Here is a 21,093-nt window from a genome sequence, read left to right on the forward strand (position 1 = left end):
GTGTTCCAAGCCTTTGCCTGTTTCATTGGTTTCATCACATGCTGCTTCTTCTAGAAAACTGCTGTGTCATTCTATGGATCTGGCTGCAGGAAAAAATGTAAAGTATCTGCTGTCTTCTGGCTCGGAAAGCAAATGGTACCCTGGGCTCCATCAGGAGAGAGGTGGCCAGCAGGGACAGGGAGGTGATTGTCCCCCTCTACTCTGCTCTTGTGAGGCCCCATCTGGAGTCCTGTGTCCAGGTCTGGAGCTCCCACTTACAAGAAAGACAGCTGTTGGAGAGGGTCCAGAGGAGAGCCCCAAGATGATCAGGGGGCTGGAGCACCTCCCCTACAAAGACAGGCTGAGGGAGCTGGGCTTGTTCAGCCTGGAGAAAAGAAGGCTGCAGGGTGACCTCATTGCAGCCTTTCAGTACCTAAAGGGAGCCTACAAACAGGAGGGGAATCAACTCTTTGAAAGGGTTGATAACTGCAGGACAAGGGGGAATGGTTTTAAGTTGAGGGAGGAAAGATTTAGGTTGGATGTCAGGAGGGAGTTCTTTACAGAAAGAGTGGTGAGGTGCTGGAACAGGCTGCCCAGAGAGGTTGTGGATGCCCCGTCCCTGGAGGTGTTTAAGGGCAGGTTGGATGGGGCCCTGGGCAGCCTGGTCTAGTATTAAATGGGGAGGTTAGTAGCCCTGCATGTGGCAGGGGGGTTGGAGATTCATGATCCTTTAGGTTCCTTCCAACCCAGGCCACTCTGTGATTCTGTGTGATTCTCAAGCAAATGAAAGTAAGGAAGAGAGAGTTTTGTCTTTTATTTTTACTTCTCTTTTGTCTCCTGTCTCTCAAGACAATAGAGTCAAACTGGCGGTGTGGGAGGCACAGTTTACAGAGAATCCACTGCCGTAGTGAGACAAGCAAAGGCGTTTATTGTTTACAGTACGATGATCAGAAGATAGTCAGTGGCCTACGAGACAACACTATCAAGGTGAGAACTCTCCAGAATGACATGCCAATGGCACATGACACTAGTGCCATAAACAGTAGTGTCCTAATTTCAGTGGCACTTCTCCAACCTCTTGTTGCTAAACAAACCTTTTCCTTCACCTCTTACCTAAGCAACATGTATACCTCTTATGTTAGTCAAGAGAGACTTTGTTTTCTTTCTGAACAGAATTCGTTAGTTGACTTTTCAGTCAGTAATTACAGATTATATAACTACTCTGCATTAATGAGGAGGTAAGGCGAGTATTCAGAGCAAACCCAGTAATACAAAAGATGTTAGCATGTTACACCAGCCTGCATGTCACCACAGCAATGAGCCCATGCCACTGAGGTAGTTCTGCCTGCAGTGTAGATGATCCGTTGTAGTGAAAAACAGACCAGTTTTTTAAGCAGTAGGTGCTTAAAGTATGATTTAAACCTTCCTTAGCTGTCTGTTTTGTAATGTTTGCTCTCTCCTAGATCTGGGATAAAAATACATTAGAATGCAAGCGAATTCTCACTGGACACACGGGTTCTGTCCTGTGCCTGCAGTATGATGAACGGGTGATTATCACTGGATCTTCAGACTCGACTGTCAGGTGTGTACTTGTGATTCAGAGCTTTCCATTTGCTTCAGAAAGTTCAGCTTTGTGAGCTGCTGAAGTGATCTTTTCTTAAATCTGTGCTGTTCAATTACCTCCATAATCTAGTTCAGCACATCTGCTCAGGAGTGCACTGTCCTTGTTTATCAGATGTCCACACGAGTGGTTGTCAAGGAGAAATGACAACCTAAGCAAAGGTCAGCCAAGGTCAAGATGACTTAGGAAAACAATTTGGCATTTCACCAAGGTGCTGCTTGTTTGGACACTCCCTGGGAATGCTTTTACATCCTCCATAGGAATAACTTTTTAAAAGTTGGTTAAGTACTCAAAGCAAGCTTGAAGGATTAGTCATCTGTTGTCCCTTAATTTTAACAAAGATGTGTGACTAGATCTCCTGTGAGTTTTAATTAAGTTTCAGCATGACGTTTCTTCCTGGTCTTTCTAACTTTGTTTCCTTTCCAGTCTTCATTAAGAGGCTGGACACTTAAGTCAGCACATGCAGTGCACATTTTCACTATGCAGATGTAAAGTCCACTAGACGTATTACAGGATCACAGAGAGCCTAAATCCTGCAGTGTAAATACAGGCACATTCGAATTAGTGAGTTGCAGTGTGAACTTGGACACAGAGGAGCAAGCCTGTCTTCTCCATGCTGTTACATATCCTCTTTTTGTCAGAGAATCAGCGAGGCCCATGCAGTGAAGTTACAGATGACAAAAAAGCTGTGCCAATGGCCTTTTCTGAAGCTATTACCATGTGTTCCTATGGCTGCAGGCTGCTCATGGTTATCACTGTGCTGCATGCAAACTACCACTGTTAAACGAGTGACCATTTCATTTAGTACTTTACACGTGATGCATGTAGTCTAATGGTGTTGTTAGGTTTTGGGATCCGAATATTTGTAGAAATCCAGAATTTTTGTGTGAGAACTGCTCAGTGCTAAATACAGGTTGCAAAAGGAGATGCTTATTTCTGTAACAAGCACTATCATTTTCCATATCAGGCCAGGAAGGCCAAATTGCAGACTGGCTACTTGCCCAGAAATACTTTGTTTTCCACTGTAGCTATAAACGTTTGTGCAGACCCCCGAGGCACATAGGATGCATCACTTTTATCCTTGGGTCTCCTGAAAAAGAGGGGCTTTGTCCAACAGACAGTACAGATGGGCACTTAATGCTTCCGAGAGCTCAGGGTTGCACTTGTCCAGAGAAGTCAGTAGGTCTCCAGCTCCTGTTCAGTTTGGCAACCTTGTCTGCAAACTGCTTATATGCTAATGGCTCAGGTCTGCAGTCTGCAGTCTTTTTAACTTTGCATTTTGTAATTGGAAGTGTACTTTCCTTTCTCATTTATAAACCAGAAGTTGACTTGCTTCAGCTTCTATGCATTAGAAAATGAGGCATTAGAATCCTTTCTCACATCTTGCCTTTTCTAACTGCTCACCATATTGGCAGAGGAAAGTTTCAGCTTTTACAGTGTGATCTGCCTAATGATGCAGCCATTTTCTGCTCTCTCACAGTGTGTGTGGGATACAGGTGTGATAGTGCCAAAAGAAATCTCTTTGTGGAGAATGAAAAAAGCCTGCAAACAGGACAGCCCAAAACGTTTTTGGGGATTAAAATCTTAATTTCAAGTCCTAGAAGTTCCATATGAAGCCTTTGAGTAGTTTACATCTTAAATGATCTTTCGGTACAAACAGTTGGTTCCAATAACATTAAATCAACATGAATGTTCTGTCTTAATTTGGGTATTCAGCACATTCTTAGGATGTAGCTGTGTACCAGATGCATTGCAGAGTAAAAGCAGCCCATTGTGCAACTTGTAGCAATTACATTTGTTTGAAAGGCATAACCTTGTCTTCGCCTCTGTGTAAGTTATCCTATGAGATGATAGTCCTGTGAGAGAAGTAAAAAATGAAACCTATCTCTGAACTTCCTTCTCCACAGGTCATGTTTAAGCACTCAGTGTCTGGGAATGGAGAATGGTAGGCTGACCTGACCAGGAGACGTCAGACTCTAGGGCTGTCAATCTCATACCTTTCCTTGAGCACTAAATTCTCTTAATTAAGGAATGTTTTTTTTATTTTTTTTGTTTTTCTGGCTGGGTTGTTTTTATGGTGTTAACTGCATTGCAGGGATTTTGGCTGCTGGACTGTCTCAGTATGTGCGTAATCAACAGGTTTATGTAACATATCTTTTAATGAAATATTTAATAGATTTAGCTATAACCTGTGGCATTTGCATCTCTAATATTGCTGGAGAGTTAATTACCTCTCCCCTTCCCTTTCTCCCTCTGCAGAAAAACTACTGTACATTCTTTTAACTCTCTCCTGTCTGGTTTGAAATCTGAAACTGCAGGGTGTGGGACGTGAACGCAGGCGAGATGCTGAACACACTGATTCACCACTGTGAAGCAGTACTGCACCTCCGCTTCAATAACGGCATGATGGTGACGTGTTCCAAAGACCGTTCCATTGCTGTGTGGGACATGGCTTCACCAACAGACATCACCCTGAGGAGGGTGCTCGTAGGGCACCGTGCTGCTGTCAACGTAGTGGACTTTGATGACAAGTACATCGTATCAGCGTCAGGTGACAGAACCATAAAGGTGAGGTATTTCGGAGGCTTTTTTATTTGCAGCGCTGAGTATTTACTAACAAAAAGCAATGACCAGACAGGGAACAGTCTTTGGCTGTTATTACACTGATCTTCCTTTAGAAGCAGTATTCCTCCTGCTCATTTCCACTCATCCCTCATCTGTTGAGCTTGTGTGTCTTGTTGACAGAGCTGTATGACAAGTCAGACCCCGGTGCAGATGCAGTTGAAAAAGGACCCCTTTTTCCCTGTGTTCTTTTTCAATTTGACTGGTTCCACAATCTGTTTCAGCATTGGTAATACAAAGAGTCATCAGAAGGCAACACGGGGGCAAAAAAAAAAGGTGACTGAGTAGGAGTCATTTGAGTGTTACTGCTATGATCTGGATCTGCTGCATTAAAACTGAGGAAAATCCAGTTCCTGTGTAGACTAAATCACAGACTAAATCACTCTCAGGCCGAAGACTGTTTTTGGAAGCTAATTCTAGTACAGTATGACAAAAACCTTCTATGTGCTGTGGCCCAAGCTGTGAACACTTTCAGGCAATAGTCACAGGTCATCAAAGGGATAATTTTCCTGTTCTTACGGAAGTGTGTTCAATTAAGAACATTCTAGGTGCACCTCTGTATCATACAGATACCATCTTTTGTTAGTCTCTTCTTAATAATTTTGTCTCTGTGTGGTTTCACCTTTCCTGTCACAGGTATGGAACACTAGTACCTGCGAATTTGTGCGCACCTTAAATGGCCACAAACGAGGCATTGCATGTCTGCAGTACAGAGACAGGCTAGTAGTGAGCGGCTCTTCAGATAATACTATCAGGTGAGAGACACACTCCCCGTTGCAGAGATCTTTGCAAGCATGTTGTCTCTGAATCCCTGGGATGCATGGAGGTTAGACAAGCAAAGTGCTCTGTACCCTTGTCTTCCTTGAAATATGCTTCCTTTGGTAGAGAACATTGGGAACTACTGGGAAGAGATATTAGAAGTCTGTTTTACTGTGTTGTCTTTCATTCTCTGTATCTCAGGAGTCCTATACTAATCAACAAGTTGCATTGCTCTGGCAATTCTGGTGTATGAAAGAGCTGGCAAGTAACACTTTCTGTGATGTCCTCTTGTGATATTTTAATTGGGCTATGTGTCTAGTTAAAGGGGTCAGATTTGCAGTAAGAGGCATTTAATCCTCTGCAGAAATCCTCCTGGGCTCTGGCCAAGCTCTTCTTGTGGTACTTGGCACCGGGTTAAGTTTGGAACAGCTGGTTTAGAGCATGAAGTTCAGTTTGCTGCCTTTTGCACTTCTCCAGCTGCCCTTGCTGCAATCTGAGATTTAACTCCTTCTGGTATCATGAGCCAGAATTTCTGCCTACATCCAGCAGCTGCTGGCAGAGGGGTGTCCCACTAATCTCTGGGTGTACTGAGCGAGCTGGAATAGGAGTGTAAGTTGTGTGGGGAGGTGGCTGTTGTTCAAGCAGGAGGAGGAGGAGCCTCCATTTTGTATTGATCACTGCTTTGAAGAATTGTGTTCCTTCTGATAAAACTGGAAGTCTGGACAGCCTAAGCAGAAAGTCTTCACTTTTGATGTCGGAGTTTATTTTCCTTAGTGAGAATGATTCATGCAGATGTTTGTGGACTTTGCTTGCAAAACGGTGCCTCTCTGTGCTTTGTGTTCTGGAAAATGGTGGTCCTTTGATGGTCATCACTGGATTGTTGCACTAGGTTTTAGTGTGTGATTGCCTGAGAGCATGAGCTAAAGAGCTGGGGCTTCTGTCCTTTTATCAAGGCAATAAATATTAATAGACATTGTGTAAGAGTAGCACCATATATGTAGTAAAAACTCCAGATGGAAAAAATAACCCACTGCTTCTGTACTGTGAAACTTGGTCTCAGAGTAAGAAATAGTTAAATGCTACACCATTTAGGGAAGGATCTAAAATATGAGTAATACTAATAAAAATAAATGTCAGTGTAGTGATAATGCTAAAGAGGAGCGTGATTACTTTTATGCTTACATTGAACAAAATCCCTAACTGACAGATAAACTGTGCTAGAATTTCAAGAATGTTGGCAGTGAATCTTAATGGAAGTCAGATTTGGCAACTGTGTGTGGGCAAGGCACAAGGTTTACCTGTTCACGTAGCTTTCTCCCAGCCATTAGCAGAAGGCACATGTCAGTGGAAGAGTGATTAAGCAAGGGCAGGTTACTAAGTCCTCTCTGTGGGTGGCTTGGTGTTTTGCATGTTTGATTTTAATCCATTGTAAAATACCAGATGTTGTGCTGGCCTTTAGTAGGGATTGCCTTCTGGTATTGAATTTGAAGTTGGCCATTCCTCGGTTACGGGGAAACTTTTTTTGCAAAAGGAGCTGACTGTGTGTGATTACTCATTCTTCAACCGTGAATCTAAGGAAGTAGCTGAGAAGTCCGTATCCTTCTTCTGCAGAGAGGCTCCATGCGTAAAAATGACTTAGGTTTTTGGTTTAGGAAGGAGTTCTCGCAAGTGTGAAAGAATACAGCTACATAGGCATCGCTGTTATTGTGCCGATTTTTACCAGTAAAAAAGTGGCCCATCATTTTAATTATTATTTTTTTTTAATCTAGTCACTTAAGTATCTTAGCCACTAGTGCCAAGGCAAAAAAAATGAGCTGTGTCATTCTGTGTTCACTTTTAAATGAAGGGCTGGCATGGGTGCATGTATGTGCATGTATTCAACCACCAGTGTGTGCACACGAGGATCTGCTGCTGGACTCTTGAAGAAGGGGATTCAGGCTCATCTGCCTCCTGTTTGTCTTCCTACTTCCTCCTTCCAGGAGGTCAAGAGAAGTAAAGGCCGTGGTAATTGGAGGTGTTCTACTATAGAAGTTCTCCCAAAGCTCTGGGAAGGAAGAGTCGCTGTTCCTTTGCCTGTGTTCACTTCATAGCGAAATTTCTAAGTTAGTTCTCAAGCCTAAGAGCAGTCTTGTTTCTGTTTGATCCTTTGACTATTTAAAGAAGTAGAAATTTGAGGAGATTACCAAATCTGGAAAGTTCCCTTGGAACCAGTTCTGGATATGCTGTTCTTACACAGCAGTTACTCTTTTTGTGTGTGGAACCCCATTGCTCTCAGAGCTAAGGGCTGCGATCATCTTTTCTAATCACAGTCAAATTCAGGTGAAAACTCAGACTAGAACCTGATAATACAAGTCTAAGTTAATGTGATGCAGCCTTGCCGAGCTGTTGGCAACCTCAGGATTGATGGCAAGGGGTGGAAACACATGGCACAAAAGTTCCTGGCACAAGATTGCGCTTCAGACCTTTCTGCACCAATTCACTTCTGGCATTGTGCATCCTGTTTGCAGTCCTTGGCAGGAGACGCAATGCTCTCTGGCCAGCCAGAGTGCCTTTGGCTGAACTTTACCATGGGTTTACTTTCTCTGACCTTAACTGGTGCTGGTGCTAATGCAAAACCATTGGAGTCTTCACACACTGATGAACACTGAGCTTCATAGACTGAGGAATCATCTGCTCCTCTTTGGCCTCAGATGTGTAACACCTAGGAACGTGGTTTAGTGGCCATGCTGTGTTGGGTTGATGGTTGGACTCAGTGATCATGGTGGGCTTTTCCAATCTTTATGATTCTTTGATAAACTAACCCTTACCCAGTACAGTTATAGGAAGAGTTCTGTTCATTCCCCAGTCGTCCATAGCGAGAGCAGCTTGTTGTGGCAGGACAGATGAAATGATTACCCACCATCCTTGTGCACACATCCACGGGGTCTGGATTATTCCCTGGGGGACCTCAGGATTGAAATATGTGGGGACGATTTATCTCTCTTAGTTTCTCAAGGAAAAGTGACCTGACCCCACAGCAGCTGTACTTCTTTGTGTGGTGTCATCCAGACAAATTCCGTGAACCATGAACCTCACTACCATGCAGTCCCTGTCAGTCTGAACTCTAATTGAACGAGCATTCACAAACATCTGTGACTGCTTTTTCTCAGCTGTGTGTCAGAGCCTCAGCAGATACTGGCATTGAAAGATTCCGTTTGTTGTGAACCAAGTTGATGTCATCTGGAGGTGGAACACCTGTAGGTGATACATGTCAAGAATTTCAGTTCTTGTTGGCAAATGATTTTTCTTCATCTGTTCTAATTCGCAATCCCCTCAAAGAGCTGACAAAAGTATCAAAAGCATATAGGCTTATTTCTTAAAAAATGGTTTGACCACAAGAAGAAAATGCATTATGAATAAATAAACACAAAATGCCCATTTTAGCTTATGCATAAGTTGTCTTCATTACAGAGCAAATACACCTTCAGTGGGAGAAAGTGACAAACATAAAGGGCTTGTTAGTTCCTTTCACTACTGTATCCACAATTGGTCTGACGTTAGTCTCCAAATCAGAAATAGGCATAGACAGGGACATGTGCCTTGTTCAGGTGCTTTTACCTGTGGAACAAGGTTCCAGGAGGACTGATGAGTCTCTCTCACTTAACATCTTCAAATCAAAGAAAGACACTTTTGTGAAAAACTGACTTAAAATAAAGTCAGGCTCCTCATGAGGATAACTGGGAGATATCCCGTGTCCTGTGTTAACTGAGAACTAGATGGTGAGCGTGGCTGATCTTAAAATGTTTGGGTAATCCCCCATATGATACTGCCACATGACAGAGTCTTGTTGAAAAACATGCATCGATTGAACTGCAGGAAAAGGAGTTTGTTTGTTGTTTGTTGCTTCATCATAAACTTTATTTCCTAGTTTTCATTAACTACGAGCAAAGACCAAACGTTTCTTTGAAATGATCAGAAATTCGGAAATTCTCAGTGCTTCTTCCTGATCTCTTCCAGGCTGTGGGATATCGAGTGTGGGGCGTGTTTGCGAGTTCTGGAAGGCCACGAAGAGCTGGTGAGATGCATCCGCTTTGACAACAAGAGGATAGTCAGCGGGGCGTACGATGGGTGAGGCTAGCTAATGTGTTGGATCCTCCTGTCTTTCTCAGTGTCTCTCACACGAATTTGCTGGATCTTCCTCAGAGAAATTAAATTTCTTGTCTGTCATACCCAGAGCTCCTGGTCAAGGCCACTGAGTCAGGCTGATTCTACGAAGTACACCCGTTGTTGTATTTTCTTTTTTAAAAAGTCAGTGGGATTTGATGCATGTGGTCCATTTCTTTAGCTCCTAAGAATATCAGATAGATTTGATCCGAAACATCTTCTAGCTCAACCATTGCTAAGAACAGTGTTTGCCTTCTGTGGTTGTCTTCTGATCCATTTGCCACTAGGACTAGTGTGCATTAACCCTCCTGTATGTTTCTGTTAGTTATTGTTGCCTGCTTTTTTATATTTTATTTTGTCAACAGCGTATTATTTTCTCCCTTGAAGCTCTATGAGCATTACAGAGGAGAAGAGCAAGAACCACATTTCAGGAGCAGAAAGATTTCTGTAGTTTTCCTTGAGCTGCTGTATCAGCTCGGCTGTGCTAACAGCTTTTTGTTTTCTGTGAGCACTTCATCTTTTCTTTTTAACAGAGCCATGGTGTTTCTCTGTTTTTTCATTACTAGGAAAATTAAGGTATGGGATCTGGTGGCTGCTTTGGACCCCCGTGCTCCAGCAGGGACACTCTGCTTACGAACCCTTGTGGTAAGAGCTTTGGGTAGGGGTGCTGGAGAGGGAGCAGGAAAATGTTCTTGCTCAGGACTGTCTTGAGCTTCAGAAATTCAAGTTATTTTAGCACCAGCCTGCAGGATCCAGAAGTCATTTCTAGAGATCTGGTTTCTTGTTCGGAAGTTAAAAACTAAGTCATTTTTGAGACTTGTCTTTGGAATCCATGTGTTAGTGGCTTTACTTTAGTGGGCCTATTCCCATGAGCTGTTGACAGGGAATTTCTTAAAGAAAAGTAGTAAATTTCAAATTTGAGGGAGGAGGGGGGAGAACACAAGAGCAACCTTTGCATTGCATTTCAGTGGCTTCTGTGTGTTTAAGGAGAGAAGGGCTACGGACTGGAACAGACAGTGAGATTGCCTCATCCTTAAACAGCAGCTTCTAATGCTCTCCAGTGATATTTAGTGCAGGTCTGATGATAGCGTGATAAAAATGTCACTGCGTGAGTGTTCACAGCATTCACCGTCGTGCTTAACAGTGGCTCTGCACTGATCTTGGAATGATGCAGGAAGGTTGTGACAAAACCACCAGCACAGCCAAGGCCATGGGATGCTTCCTATAAGCATTCCTCTGACATGTTTGCTGTTTCTGCTCTGACAGACTTACGTCGGGGTTGCAGAAAGATTTTGGTCCAGTGCTGAATCCGTGTTGAAAAAGAAGTAATGAATTATTGTTTTCTTTTAGCAAATAAATTTTTGGATGATGTCGGAGTTTGGTGGACATCAGACCTGCTGCTGCTCTAGCTGTCCCACACCCTCATCTACCACCCAAACTGCTACAGTTGCTGTAGATTTCACTAAAGTATTTTGCTTCACATTTTGCACAGGCTTTGAGGGTTGACAGGCAGTAGGTCGTTAAGCCACACTAGCTCTTTTCCAATCCTGTATTTGGACCATAAGCTGCAAAGTAAGAGTCGGTGAGAGCCTTGGATGCCTGCAGGTACTGTGTTGAAAAACCTCCTTGGTAGCCGAAGAAAACTACAAATAGTTTCGTGGCTGAAGTCCAGAAAACCCTTTTGTCGTCAGCCACCCAGCTGCAAACTGTGGAATAACTCTGTGCCCATGAACACGTATCCCAGGAGTCCAAGACTTCGGCGTGACATTAGTGGTGTTTCTGCTCCAGCCCGAGACAAATGTGTGCCTAGTAACCTGTAGACTTAATTTCACTGGTGCGATTTCCTCTGCATTTTCCAGCAGTGGACAGCCAAAGTGCCCCAGCTAATTGTATTATAAATCAGAAGCGGTGGGATGGAAACACTGTAGGAATCTCAACACGTGGATACTCATAAATCCCTTTCTGATAGCAATGGAGGAAGCCAGAAGAGGAGGGGCAGAGGAGGCTGTCGTAGTGCTTTTAGGGCTTTTCATGTTTATGGCAACAGGGTGTCCTTATACACGCTTACCCATAGCTGTTTGTTTTTTTCCCTCTCTTCTCTCGGCCTCCAAAATTAAACCTGGCTGCACAATGAACATCGTGAGTCTCCCGCTGCTCGTGTTCAATTTTCAAACAGTAGGAGGAAAGTGCACAGATAACAAATGCTCGCTGCATGCCAGGTCCCTCCCGTGAGCTGGAGCAGCGGCCACACGAGTGTCACAGAAGCTTTCCAGGCGCAGAATAAGCAAACAGCACAACTCTCCTTCTGAGCCGAAGGGCCCAGCTCCCTGCAGCCTGAGCTCAGGGCGTGCAGCCTGCTTATTGCCACTGCAACCGTGTTGGGGAGGGCTGTGTGGAACTTCTAGGGCAGTCTTACTTAGCCTACAGGGGCTGGGAGGAAAAGGACTTTTCAGAATAGTTTGTAGAAATACCTCTCTCTTGGTGCCTTTGTTAAGGGTGCCTCGGTGGATCTGGTTATTGTTGTGGTACTTTTTTAGCAACTACTGCTTTACTTCACTGATACAAAACAGGATCTGGAAATACTTTTCTTTTTGGAACTGAGTAGAAGCCCATGAAGTGCTTATAAGGTACACTTATTGGGTCAGAAGATCAGGAAGGTCCCAATGGTTGGGCTGCTATAACAAAATTGTCATAAAAACAGAATCTGATTTTGGAGTGTGTGTATTTAATTTGGAGCTTTAGAGGCTCCCTTTAAGGCAGCTGTTCTGTTCTCTCCATGCTTTCAAACCAAGCTGTATTTTCAGAGTTCTGTGCCATAAGACACAGGCTTCCTTTTTAGTAGCTAACAATTCTCTTTTGTGCAAATACTTGAAAAAGCTATAAAATGCTTCTAAGCATTTTTTCCTGACCTTAGGCCACAGGGAACCACAGCAAAATGTGTATTAGAGAGAGAGGGCTTGTCCCGCCTGCATGGTGTCCTCTTTTTTCCTGAGGAGGCTGCTGCTCACTCCTGTGGCAGTAAGCACCAGGAAAAAGTGCCTAGCACAAAAGGGAAAGCCTAGTGGATTTGCTTTTTGATATCCAGGATCTTTCTGCTACCTTCTGTTAATTATAGTCTGAACTGTTGCCAAATCATCATGCCATTTCCACTCAGCCTCTGAGCAAAATGCAGGCTATAAAGAATGCTCTTTCTAGTTCATATTTTTAGAACTACTTAAGAGGAATTATTACTGTGTCACTGGACTTTACAACAGGCTCCTTAGTGTCCTCCAGTATTAAGCTCTCCCCTCTTGAGCAGTAGCAGTGGTGCCAAGCCTTGACTGCAAAATCCTAATCCCCCTGTAACCTACTGCATCTGGGAACACCGTGATTTCAGGAAGGAGCCAAAGAACAAGGAAGGCATTGCTCCCATCAGCCTCACAAGGCTGCCTTGTATGGTGGAGGGAGCTCGGTTTGTTCACAGTGCATTCATGGGGACTGAAGGAGTAATGCGATAAATGTAATGTAAAATTCCTGGCGAGCCAAGAATGCAGATAGAGCAAGCTTGTTTCACCAAGGCTGGTTTAGATATGGGGCTGGACGATGTGTCATAAGAGGTTTATTGACTGAGAAATTAATATAATGCTAGAATTTGTGAATTCACATGCCGTGTCTTCCATTTAGGAGCATTCTGGAAGAGTTTTTCGACTTCAGTTTGACGAGTTCCAGATCGTCAGCAGCTCACACGATGACACCATCCTCATCTGGGATTTTCTGAATGACCCAGCTGCCCAAGCAGAATCCACTCGTTCCCCATCCAGAACATACACCTACATCTCAAGATAAATAACAGTACACTGTACCTCACACTCGCACAGGTAAAAATTATCTCAGAGATGACACTGGATGTAATGTGAGCATGCAGCTTGAATACGTAGCTGGGTCTATCAGTATTTCTCATTTTGATTGGACAGTAACTGCAGTGTCCTGTAAAAGGAAAGGAGTGGTTTCTGTTGCCTTACAAGAAGGCCTTTATCCAAGTATTTGTGACATGCGGTGTCTGTGAGTTCCCCTGAAGAACTCCTCCACTGTCCATCATCATCAATAATTAAATCAGCTATTACTGCTGTCTAGAAGGAAGAAGGGTTTCTGCAGAGCGAGTAGAGCAGCTGCTGCCTAACAAGAGGTGCAGATGGCCTGACCCTGGGCAGTTTCACCAGGCAGGAGCGTTTTGCCAAGAGGCGTCAGCTTTATTCCCTCCTGCTGAAGTGGTGACCATCCTTCTCACTCTGCAGCAAGCTGATTCAAGAGAACTGTTTGGCTAAGGGAGGAGGCACTGAGGCACAAGACCAGGCAAATTAAGTCGAGGTGCATCAATATGCAAAATCATTTACTAACTGGGCCCAGCACTTCTTTTGCTACAGCATGGGTGTAAATTGCTCATGTCTGAGCCTGGCTGGTTTGCTTATTGCCTTATCCCTTTGTCTTGGCCAACATAGTATGGGGAGGAAATTGTGTTTCTTAAGTTTGGGTCAGTTGCAGAGTGGGTCTGATGTCTGTAATCAGAGTGGCATGGCATGATTGCCCACTGTGATGGGTACCACTGCTGTTAGTAGCTTGAGAAAAAAGGCAGATGAGCTGGCAGGCTTCTGCAGGGAGTGTTCGCAGTGACATTTTTCCATGAAAATGCTCTGTTCTGGAGCACATCTTATATCTTGTTTGATGAGTAAATACGCAGTGATGTGTCAGCGCTGTCACATCAGCTGTCTTGATTTTCTCAAACACTCTGATCAGTAAGACGTTATTTTCAATCATTGAAAGGCTTAGTACAAATGGGGTTTGTTTGGTTTCTTCTCTTTTTTGTTCTCAGGACTCATTTAAGCTGCAGTATTTATATTATCTGCCAATGCCAGGACAAAAGAACTATCCACGTAACCAATACTTGCCGAAGAGAGAAGGCTCTCAGACTTGTTTCTGGAACAAAGTTGGCATGCGGTTGATCTCAGACAGGGTCTACTCAGCGTGGCTGACTGCTAAAGTGCTGCTAAATCAGAAGATGACTTTTATCTTTCGTGAACTAATTACATTTTTAAACCTCTCCATCTATCCCTTTCCTCCCTCATCCCCGTTTTCCTATTCACTCCCCTTCCCTTTACCCTGTTTGGTTTCCCTCCAAACCCAGTCACAGATGTCCTGTGAATATATTTAAGATGTTGCCAGAACGTGTTGCTTTGCTGTTAAGCAGAAGACTTACAGCCACAGTTCACCCTGCTGGGAGAGTCACCTCAGGGTGGGAGGGTGGGTGGGGAGGAGGCTGCTGCTCTCCCGCTGAAATCCATCTCCATTGCTAGGCCTTTGTAAAGCATTCAGCTCCGAAGAGCGACAGAAACGCCAGGCCTCACTCCCCACACCACTGCAGCTTTTGGCTGTTCTGACCATTCTTTTGGAGAGAGGACCCTTGAAATTTGACTGTGATGAGCCAAATCCATCTCTGTTCTCTCCTGCCTGCTCTGCTAACCCTCTGAAAGCTGGATATGCATTGTAGTCTCCTTTAACATCTGCTTGGTTGAGGAATGCTATTCAGTGAAAAGTTAAGCTCTCCTCTGCCAAAGTCCCAAGCATGAGGGACTGGGGCTGATGTCCAGTTCCCCCTGTCCCGGTGCAACATTGTCTGAGGGCAGTATTTCACTAACAAAGGAATCATTTGTGCAAAGGACAATCTGGCCCCCGTTTTTCTCCCTGAAGGCAGTGTGTTGCCGATGGCTTAGGAACCATTCTCTGTTCTGGCTGAGGTTTGAGGCTGGGGCAAGGAGGCAAGCTGGATATGCCCCTGCCTTTCCATCCAAAGGCACGGTCCCCTGGTGATGGCAGGTGGGCAGTGGTGGCCGTGAGCACAGGCAGTAAGGTTAGCAGTTCTGCAACATTTCTGGGGCTGGCCTTGCTAAAAAGCCTGAGGTGGGAGGGATAGGATCGCCTTTGTTGTCTAACCTGTGTGCATGCTGCATTGCGGTTCAGGGACACGGGATGATTTGTCCCTTTGCTGGTAGCTGAGCTGGATCTTTGCTCCCTAGCTGAGTCTTTTGCAAATTGCTGTTGTTTAGAAGATAAAAATAGCCCTGGAGGAGAGGGACGTGTGAAACAATTCTGCATGTCTCTGAACTAGACAGAGATCTGATGTGACATACCTCTTTTTACTGAGCTGAAGGGAATTGCAGCAGGCCTGCAACTGGATCAGGAGAGGGTGTATATCAGTCCCTGGCCATTCCAGGCCATGCCCACGTCTTGAATAACCCTCACTGCTTCAGTGGGGAGGTGCTCCAGTCCTGCAGTAGGAAACAGGGTCCTTTGTTTCTGGGCTGGAAGGGTTTTAAACAGGCTTTCTAACACCCTTTAAACTTGGAACTTGGCAGATGGGACATTTTATTCAGCTATTCTCGTCAGTTTCACTTTGCTAGGGAAGCAGTTGTGTTGTGTCTAATTGCTTGGGATGTGCTTTTTCTACCAATGAAGTTTTGCAAGGAGCTGGACCAAGAGTCCCCAAAGAGCAGTCCAGAGGGCTTAAATTGTTCTGGTGACAGTCAGGATGGACAACATGGCAGTGGATGTAGGGAGGAATGGAAAGCAGGTGCTTGAGGAGCACCTGGTGTAGTTCCTGAAATGCGTGGGCAGCAGTGCTGAGCACCCAGCTCCTGTATGTTCATTGAGCCTGGAGACTGCCTCAGTTCAAAAGAGCAGCTCAGAGCGTGTGATGATACTCCTGTTCTCTGTTGGAACTGTTGCTGTAAAAAGGATCTCACAGGTTAGCTCTACTCTGCTCAGGTAGCACTGCCAGTATGACCTACCTCTGCAGAGCCCTGAATGTTCTGGATCATAATAATAAGTTCATTTGCAACTAATTTTGATGCTACTTTTGAGTCTAAGAAGGTTGCTGTGGATTTCAGACAGTTACACATATCAGCTGCACTGCAGTCCCAGAGCAAAACTGGAAGGGGAGCAGAGAGCATCCAAGTTTACATCCCAGACTTCTCTCAGTTGAAGTTCAGAGTCTAATTCTTAATCCTACTTGCACACAGTTCCTCTTAGTTCAGTTACTACAAGGTCTGCAGCATGGTTACATATCAGTAGGGGATAAAGCTTGGCTTCAGGTCTGGTAGTCACTTTCCTCATCTTGTCCGGTCCTCTGCCTTTCACATTTAGGTTACTGTGGAAAACAGTGATCTGTTACTCCAGCCTCTGACGGCTGCAGAACTTCTAATATTTTAGTTGCATCTTTGTGGGTAGCACCTGCAGAGGTGTGTTTTATTTTACTGTCTGCAGAAATCTGGGAGAACCAGAAGGCTGGCTGGCCAGGCGCAGGGAGCACACTGCTGCAGACTGCCATGGTTGTCATAGCCCTGCTGCTCCATGCTGCTGTGTTGTAACTTCTAAGTGCTGGGTATTTCAAGTGGTACTGTAGTTCAGACTCCGCTGTCCAGAGCTCTTTAAGGTACAGTTTGAGAGCAACAGCTGAACTCCCATTTTTTGGCAAACATAGGAACGGTGTCTCCCCTTCAAGTAAGGACTGTGTCTGGGTACTTCATACAGAACGGCAGGAGGCTGAGGATTCTTAACCCATCCCTGAGTTGTACACGTTTTCTGATAGCTAGGAAGGAAACTGAACTGATGTAACTTGAACTTGAAGCTGCCACAAGCTGGCACTTGGTGGTGTTCATTTGCACACAGGGAGGAGCGGTCTGGTAAGTACATCTCTCAGAGTCAGAGAAGAGTGGCTTTTTTAAACTTCCCCCCTTAGCATACGTGTGCTTGTGCGTGAGAGTGCAAGAGCACCTGTGAGAGAGGTTTCAGCATGAACTGAATGGGTAATCCCTCAGCCAGGTAGGAGTAATTGCAGAGCTTATGATGAAAAGAGCTAGCACCTGCCTACAGAAAGGAGATAAAAGGGGCTGAAGGTGTCTGTGGGCTTTAAGTGTTGCACATGGCTTTGAAATGAAATACCTCTGCTGCATAGAGATGGTCACTTCTCCCACAAGCAGGGAGCTCGCAGAGCCTTCCCCTTGCGCTGCGGGATCCGAGTGCTGCAGGTGTGGGGCATCCAAAGCAGGACAGTCCCTCTGGCCACACCGTCTCCTGCTTGTGACTCCTTGACACCGTTGTGCTGCAAATATTTCTCATCTTCAGAGGAATTCAGCTTGCTTTAAAATATGCAAATAGAAAATGGCACAAAGGAGTTTGCAGCGAGGGAACTTGTGTGGCTGTCTCCTCCCCAGTAACCTTCAGGGACAGACACGTCCGCTGCCGGAAGGGAAGGATGCAGGTGACAAGTCGAGAAGCCTGATCATCAGAAACGTTGAAATGCTTTACACTTGTTCCTGAACTGGAAGCTGACTTGGACCACCGTGCTCCACCTATCTGCCACCTGCTCCAGCTCTAAAGGATCCTTGTTTGCTTTTTTTTTTGCTTTTTTTTTTAACAACACTGAAAAAACTGGAGACTACCATGCGCGTTCCCTGCCCCAGGTATGTTCCCTGCCCCTGTCACTCACTCCTTCCTCAGTCTGAGCAGGGCTCCAGGCTTGGCTCTCAGTCCCTCAGCATCCTGGCTCTGACGGGGCAGCACGTTTCTGAGAGCGCCTTCCTTTCACACCTGTAGGTCTGACTTGTGGCTGATGCAGTTGGTGTTTGTGCTGAGGCACAGCACTACCAGCTCTCCTTGGGGAGAGATGCGAGGAGAGGAGCCCCAGCCTTCCTGCTGCAGGCCGGGGGAGGAGAGGAGGAGAGAACTGTGTGGCTGAAGGCTAGGAGGGAAGCGGGGGGGTGAGATGGAGCTCTGCACGAGCGGGGACAGTGCTGCAAAAACAGGGTTCTTAGCTGGTGTACTTGGCTCACGAGGATGAAGGGTTACTGTGAGGACGTCAGAAATGCCAGGAGGTCATCAAGCAGTGCCTGCAGGAATGGGCGGGTCCAGCGATGCCCACGTTTAAGTTGCAATGGGAGCACAGGGTGAGAGGTCTGAACTGCAGTGACCAAGAGGACTTTGCCAGGTCTCCCAGTGGCATGCATGATGCACTGACGTGCTGAGCCTTGCCCTGCTGCTGTTCCCCAAGGAGCAATAACAGCTTCCCAGAAGGAAGGGGAACGGGAGGAGACCCAGCTGTCCCTGGAGAGGTCTCTGTATGAAATCCCTTCTTCATCCTGCCCACTGGGTTGATTGGCGTGAGGGCCACAGTCTTTGTCCTCACTTAATACCAGAACAGAAGCAGCAGGTCCCACGGGCACATTCCTTCTGCCCATCCCCAGCAGTGGGCTGGGAGGGGTGGTCGCCTGCTGAGGCTGAGATTTGGTTCCCCTCCTTTCCCCCTCACTCCTTTTTTTTTTTAATGAGCTGTGGCCTAACTCCTGGCACGTTCCCAGAGCTTCTCTCCCATGGTGAGCTTTGATACACAGCCAGAATAAATCATCCTTTGTCTTGTCAGAAAATTCTCCCCGTGACTTTGTGCTTGTTCCCAAAGACCGCTGGGCTTCCCTGCTTGTCCCGTGGATATCTCACAGGAGTTGTCACCACTGGTTAATCTTCGGTGACGTTAAACTGATACACTGAAAATCAGAGGGATGCTGATGTGCATGGATGTACGAGCCCTTAATGTGTGGTAACTGACTGCTGGATGGGTCCCTTTTGTAGTAGGTGGTCACCCCAAAAACTGTCCTGTGCTGCATCCCTGCTCAGACTGAGGGCTGGGAGGGGGGGAAGGACGTGGCTTCTCCAGAGTTTTTGGTTTGTTACTCTGCTATATTTGTTATCTGGATTCTTAAGTAACGAGTGCTTTGAATTTTGTGATTATGTTACGGTGATGTGTAGTTAATGTACTAATGTTCACTTGAGCTAGGGTCATGGTAACAGTGTGGTTTGTTTTTTTTTAACTGTTCAGAAAATAACTTAAATACAAATACAAAGGTTAAGCTGTGAACCTCTCCTGTGTTCCTTTTGGGATGAAGGACAGTGTTGGACCGTCAGGGCTGTGCCTTGCACTTGGACATGCACGAACCTCCCTGCCCCAGCACCAGCCTGGGGGCTGCTGCCGGGCCTCTGTCTGTGCTCTGGAAGGCAGAAAGAGGGGAAAAAAAGCCCACCACCACCACCACGACTTTTTCCTAAAACCACAGCATACTTTTTAATTAACAAACTCCACCGAATGACTGGTGGCCTCTAGCTGGGTCGAATGCGTCTGCCCTGTAAGTCAGAGTGGATGCGACGCACCGAGCCACAACCATCTTGCCTATAAAAGTATAAAGACTGTGCTTTTCTGGGTACACTTGCAAGATCCTGGTAGGAGAAGCACAAATTTGTTTTATAAGCTAATCAGAATCCTGCTGTTCAATAATGAGTGAGTAATTGACATATCGCTGCACCGCCATGCGACACAATGGCTGGGGATGCTGAAATGCTGACAATTCAAACGCGAGCACCCTTGGCCTCAGAATACCTTTCTCTTAAAAATGCTCTGCGGATGGCAACCTCAGATCTTCCCGTTTTACTTCACAGCCCCTTTTAACACAAAGGCGACTGCGGTTTTAAGATCCCGGCTCCCAGGGTGGGCAGAAAACAAACACTTGCCGCGCGCCCGCTGCCGCTCTCCCTGCTGGCTCCATTTTTGGGAAGCAGCAGGGGATGGAGATGGCGAACCTCCTGCTTTCTGCTGGGCTGGGAGTCCTGTCACCTCCAATCCCCATCTCTCCTTGTGACAGCATTCCCAGCAGCCACATGCTTTGTTTGGAGAGGGTTGGATTTTTAATACATACATCGTCGATTGATGCTGCTTTATCCTCTGCTGTTCCTATCCTGCTCTATCCCTAGCCAACCCTTCCTCTCCTTCCCATCGATGCCCAAAGACAAGGGTCATCGAATCACAGAGTGATCGAGTTGGAAGGGACCCCGGAGGTGAGAAAAGAATGGTTGGGCTGGAAGGGACCCCAAAGATGGGAGAGTCACAGAATAGTGGGGCTGGAGGGAACCCCAAAGACCATCCAGTTCCAACCCATCAGAGTGAGCTGGAGAACTTCCCAGCAATTCTGCCTTCACATCCAGGAGCACAGGATCTGAGACAGAAAAGCAATCTTCATTGTAAATTTCTGCAGGAACAGAGTGAGTGCCAGGCAGCTTATCTTAAATAGATTCAGTGCTTAATTACCCTTTCCTTTTAAAAATGTGTGCCTTATTTCCACTTCAAATGAAGAAGGAAAGTAATGTTTGCCATATCTCCAAATTAACAGCGTTTGATCGACCCACGGCTTTAAAATGAAATTTTCTGGTGGTGGTTTCTTTCTTGTTTTTTCTTTCAATTTTGTATGCACACTTCAGCAAGGAGTGTTTGGGGAAGAGGGAAATCAGTCGGTGTTGGCCTGCTGGGCACTTTAATGGTGGGAGCCTCGTGGCTGCTGGGGATGTTTGCTGAGGTGAGGGGCTGCTGTGCCAGGGCTGCTGGGCTTGGAGGAGGAAAACCTGGGCTTGGAAGGGCTCCGTGCAGGTACATGGCCTTCCTGCAGTGGGAGAGCACCCAGATAAGGAGGTGACTGCGAGCGGTCCTGCAGGGGTGAGAGTGGGAGGGAATGGGATGGATTGGGGTCTGGCTCCTGCTTTCCCCCCAAAGCACACGGAGTCAGGGAGGACCGGGGCTGCCTGTAAGACGCAGTGCTGAGCTGCATCCCAGCACAGAGCAGTGGGGGTTGCTTGCCAGCGCTTGTCCCCATCGACCGTGTGCCACCATCGCTGGGTCAGGTCGCAGGAGTGTCTCCAATTAACCCGGCTCCCCAGTGGCCCTTAATTGACACCTCAGGCTTCCTCCTCACCCCCCTCCCTTCCTGCCACGTTGTCCCCACCTGCACATCCACCAAAGCTCTTAGCAGCTGCTGGGGACCAGTGACAGTAACCCAGATTTACTCCTAAATCCAGTGACAGCCCCGTGACAGCAGCCTTGTCCTTCTGCTCTGAGGACA

The 21,093-nt window shown here is 46.0% G+C and overlaps 1 protein-coding gene across 5 annotated transcripts in view; it reads left to right on the forward strand.

Moving 5' to 3' along the window:
* Nucleotides 1-19,067, forward strand: part of BTRC (beta-transducin repeat containing E3 ubiquitin protein ligase) — a 112,298-nt gene extending 93,231 nt beyond the window's left edge. For all 5 annotated transcript variants that reach the window (XM_042818171.1, XM_042818174.1, XM_042818172.1 and 2 more), the window contains 8 exons: nt 829-966; nt 1,443-1,561; nt 3,919-4,168; nt 4,859-4,977; nt 8,978-9,088; nt 9,691-9,769; nt 12,788-12,981; nt 13,974-19,067. In XM_042818171.1, the coding sequence (XP_042674105.1) occupies nt 829-966; nt 1,443-1,561; nt 3,919-4,168; nt 4,859-4,977; nt 8,978-9,088; nt 9,691-9,769; nt 12,788-12,949 (978 nt within the window). In that variant the 3' untranslated portion in view covers nt 12,950-12,981; nt 13,974-19,067. The remainder of the gene's footprint in view (nt 1-828; nt 967-1,442; nt 1,562-3,918; nt 4,169-4,858; nt 4,978-8,977; nt 9,089-9,690; nt 9,770-12,787; nt 12,982-13,973) is intronic.
* The last annotated feature ends 2,026 nt before the right edge of the window (nt 19,068-21,093 follow it).

This window comes from Centrocercus urophasianus, unplaced genomic scaffold, assembly GCF_019232065.1.
Source record: "Centrocercus urophasianus isolate 14NV4802_14NV808 unplaced genomic scaffold, USGS_Curo_1.0 seq_17, whole genome shotgun sequence".
Taxonomy (NCBI): domain Eukaryota; kingdom Metazoa; phylum Chordata; class Aves; order Galliformes; family Phasianidae; genus Centrocercus; species Centrocercus urophasianus.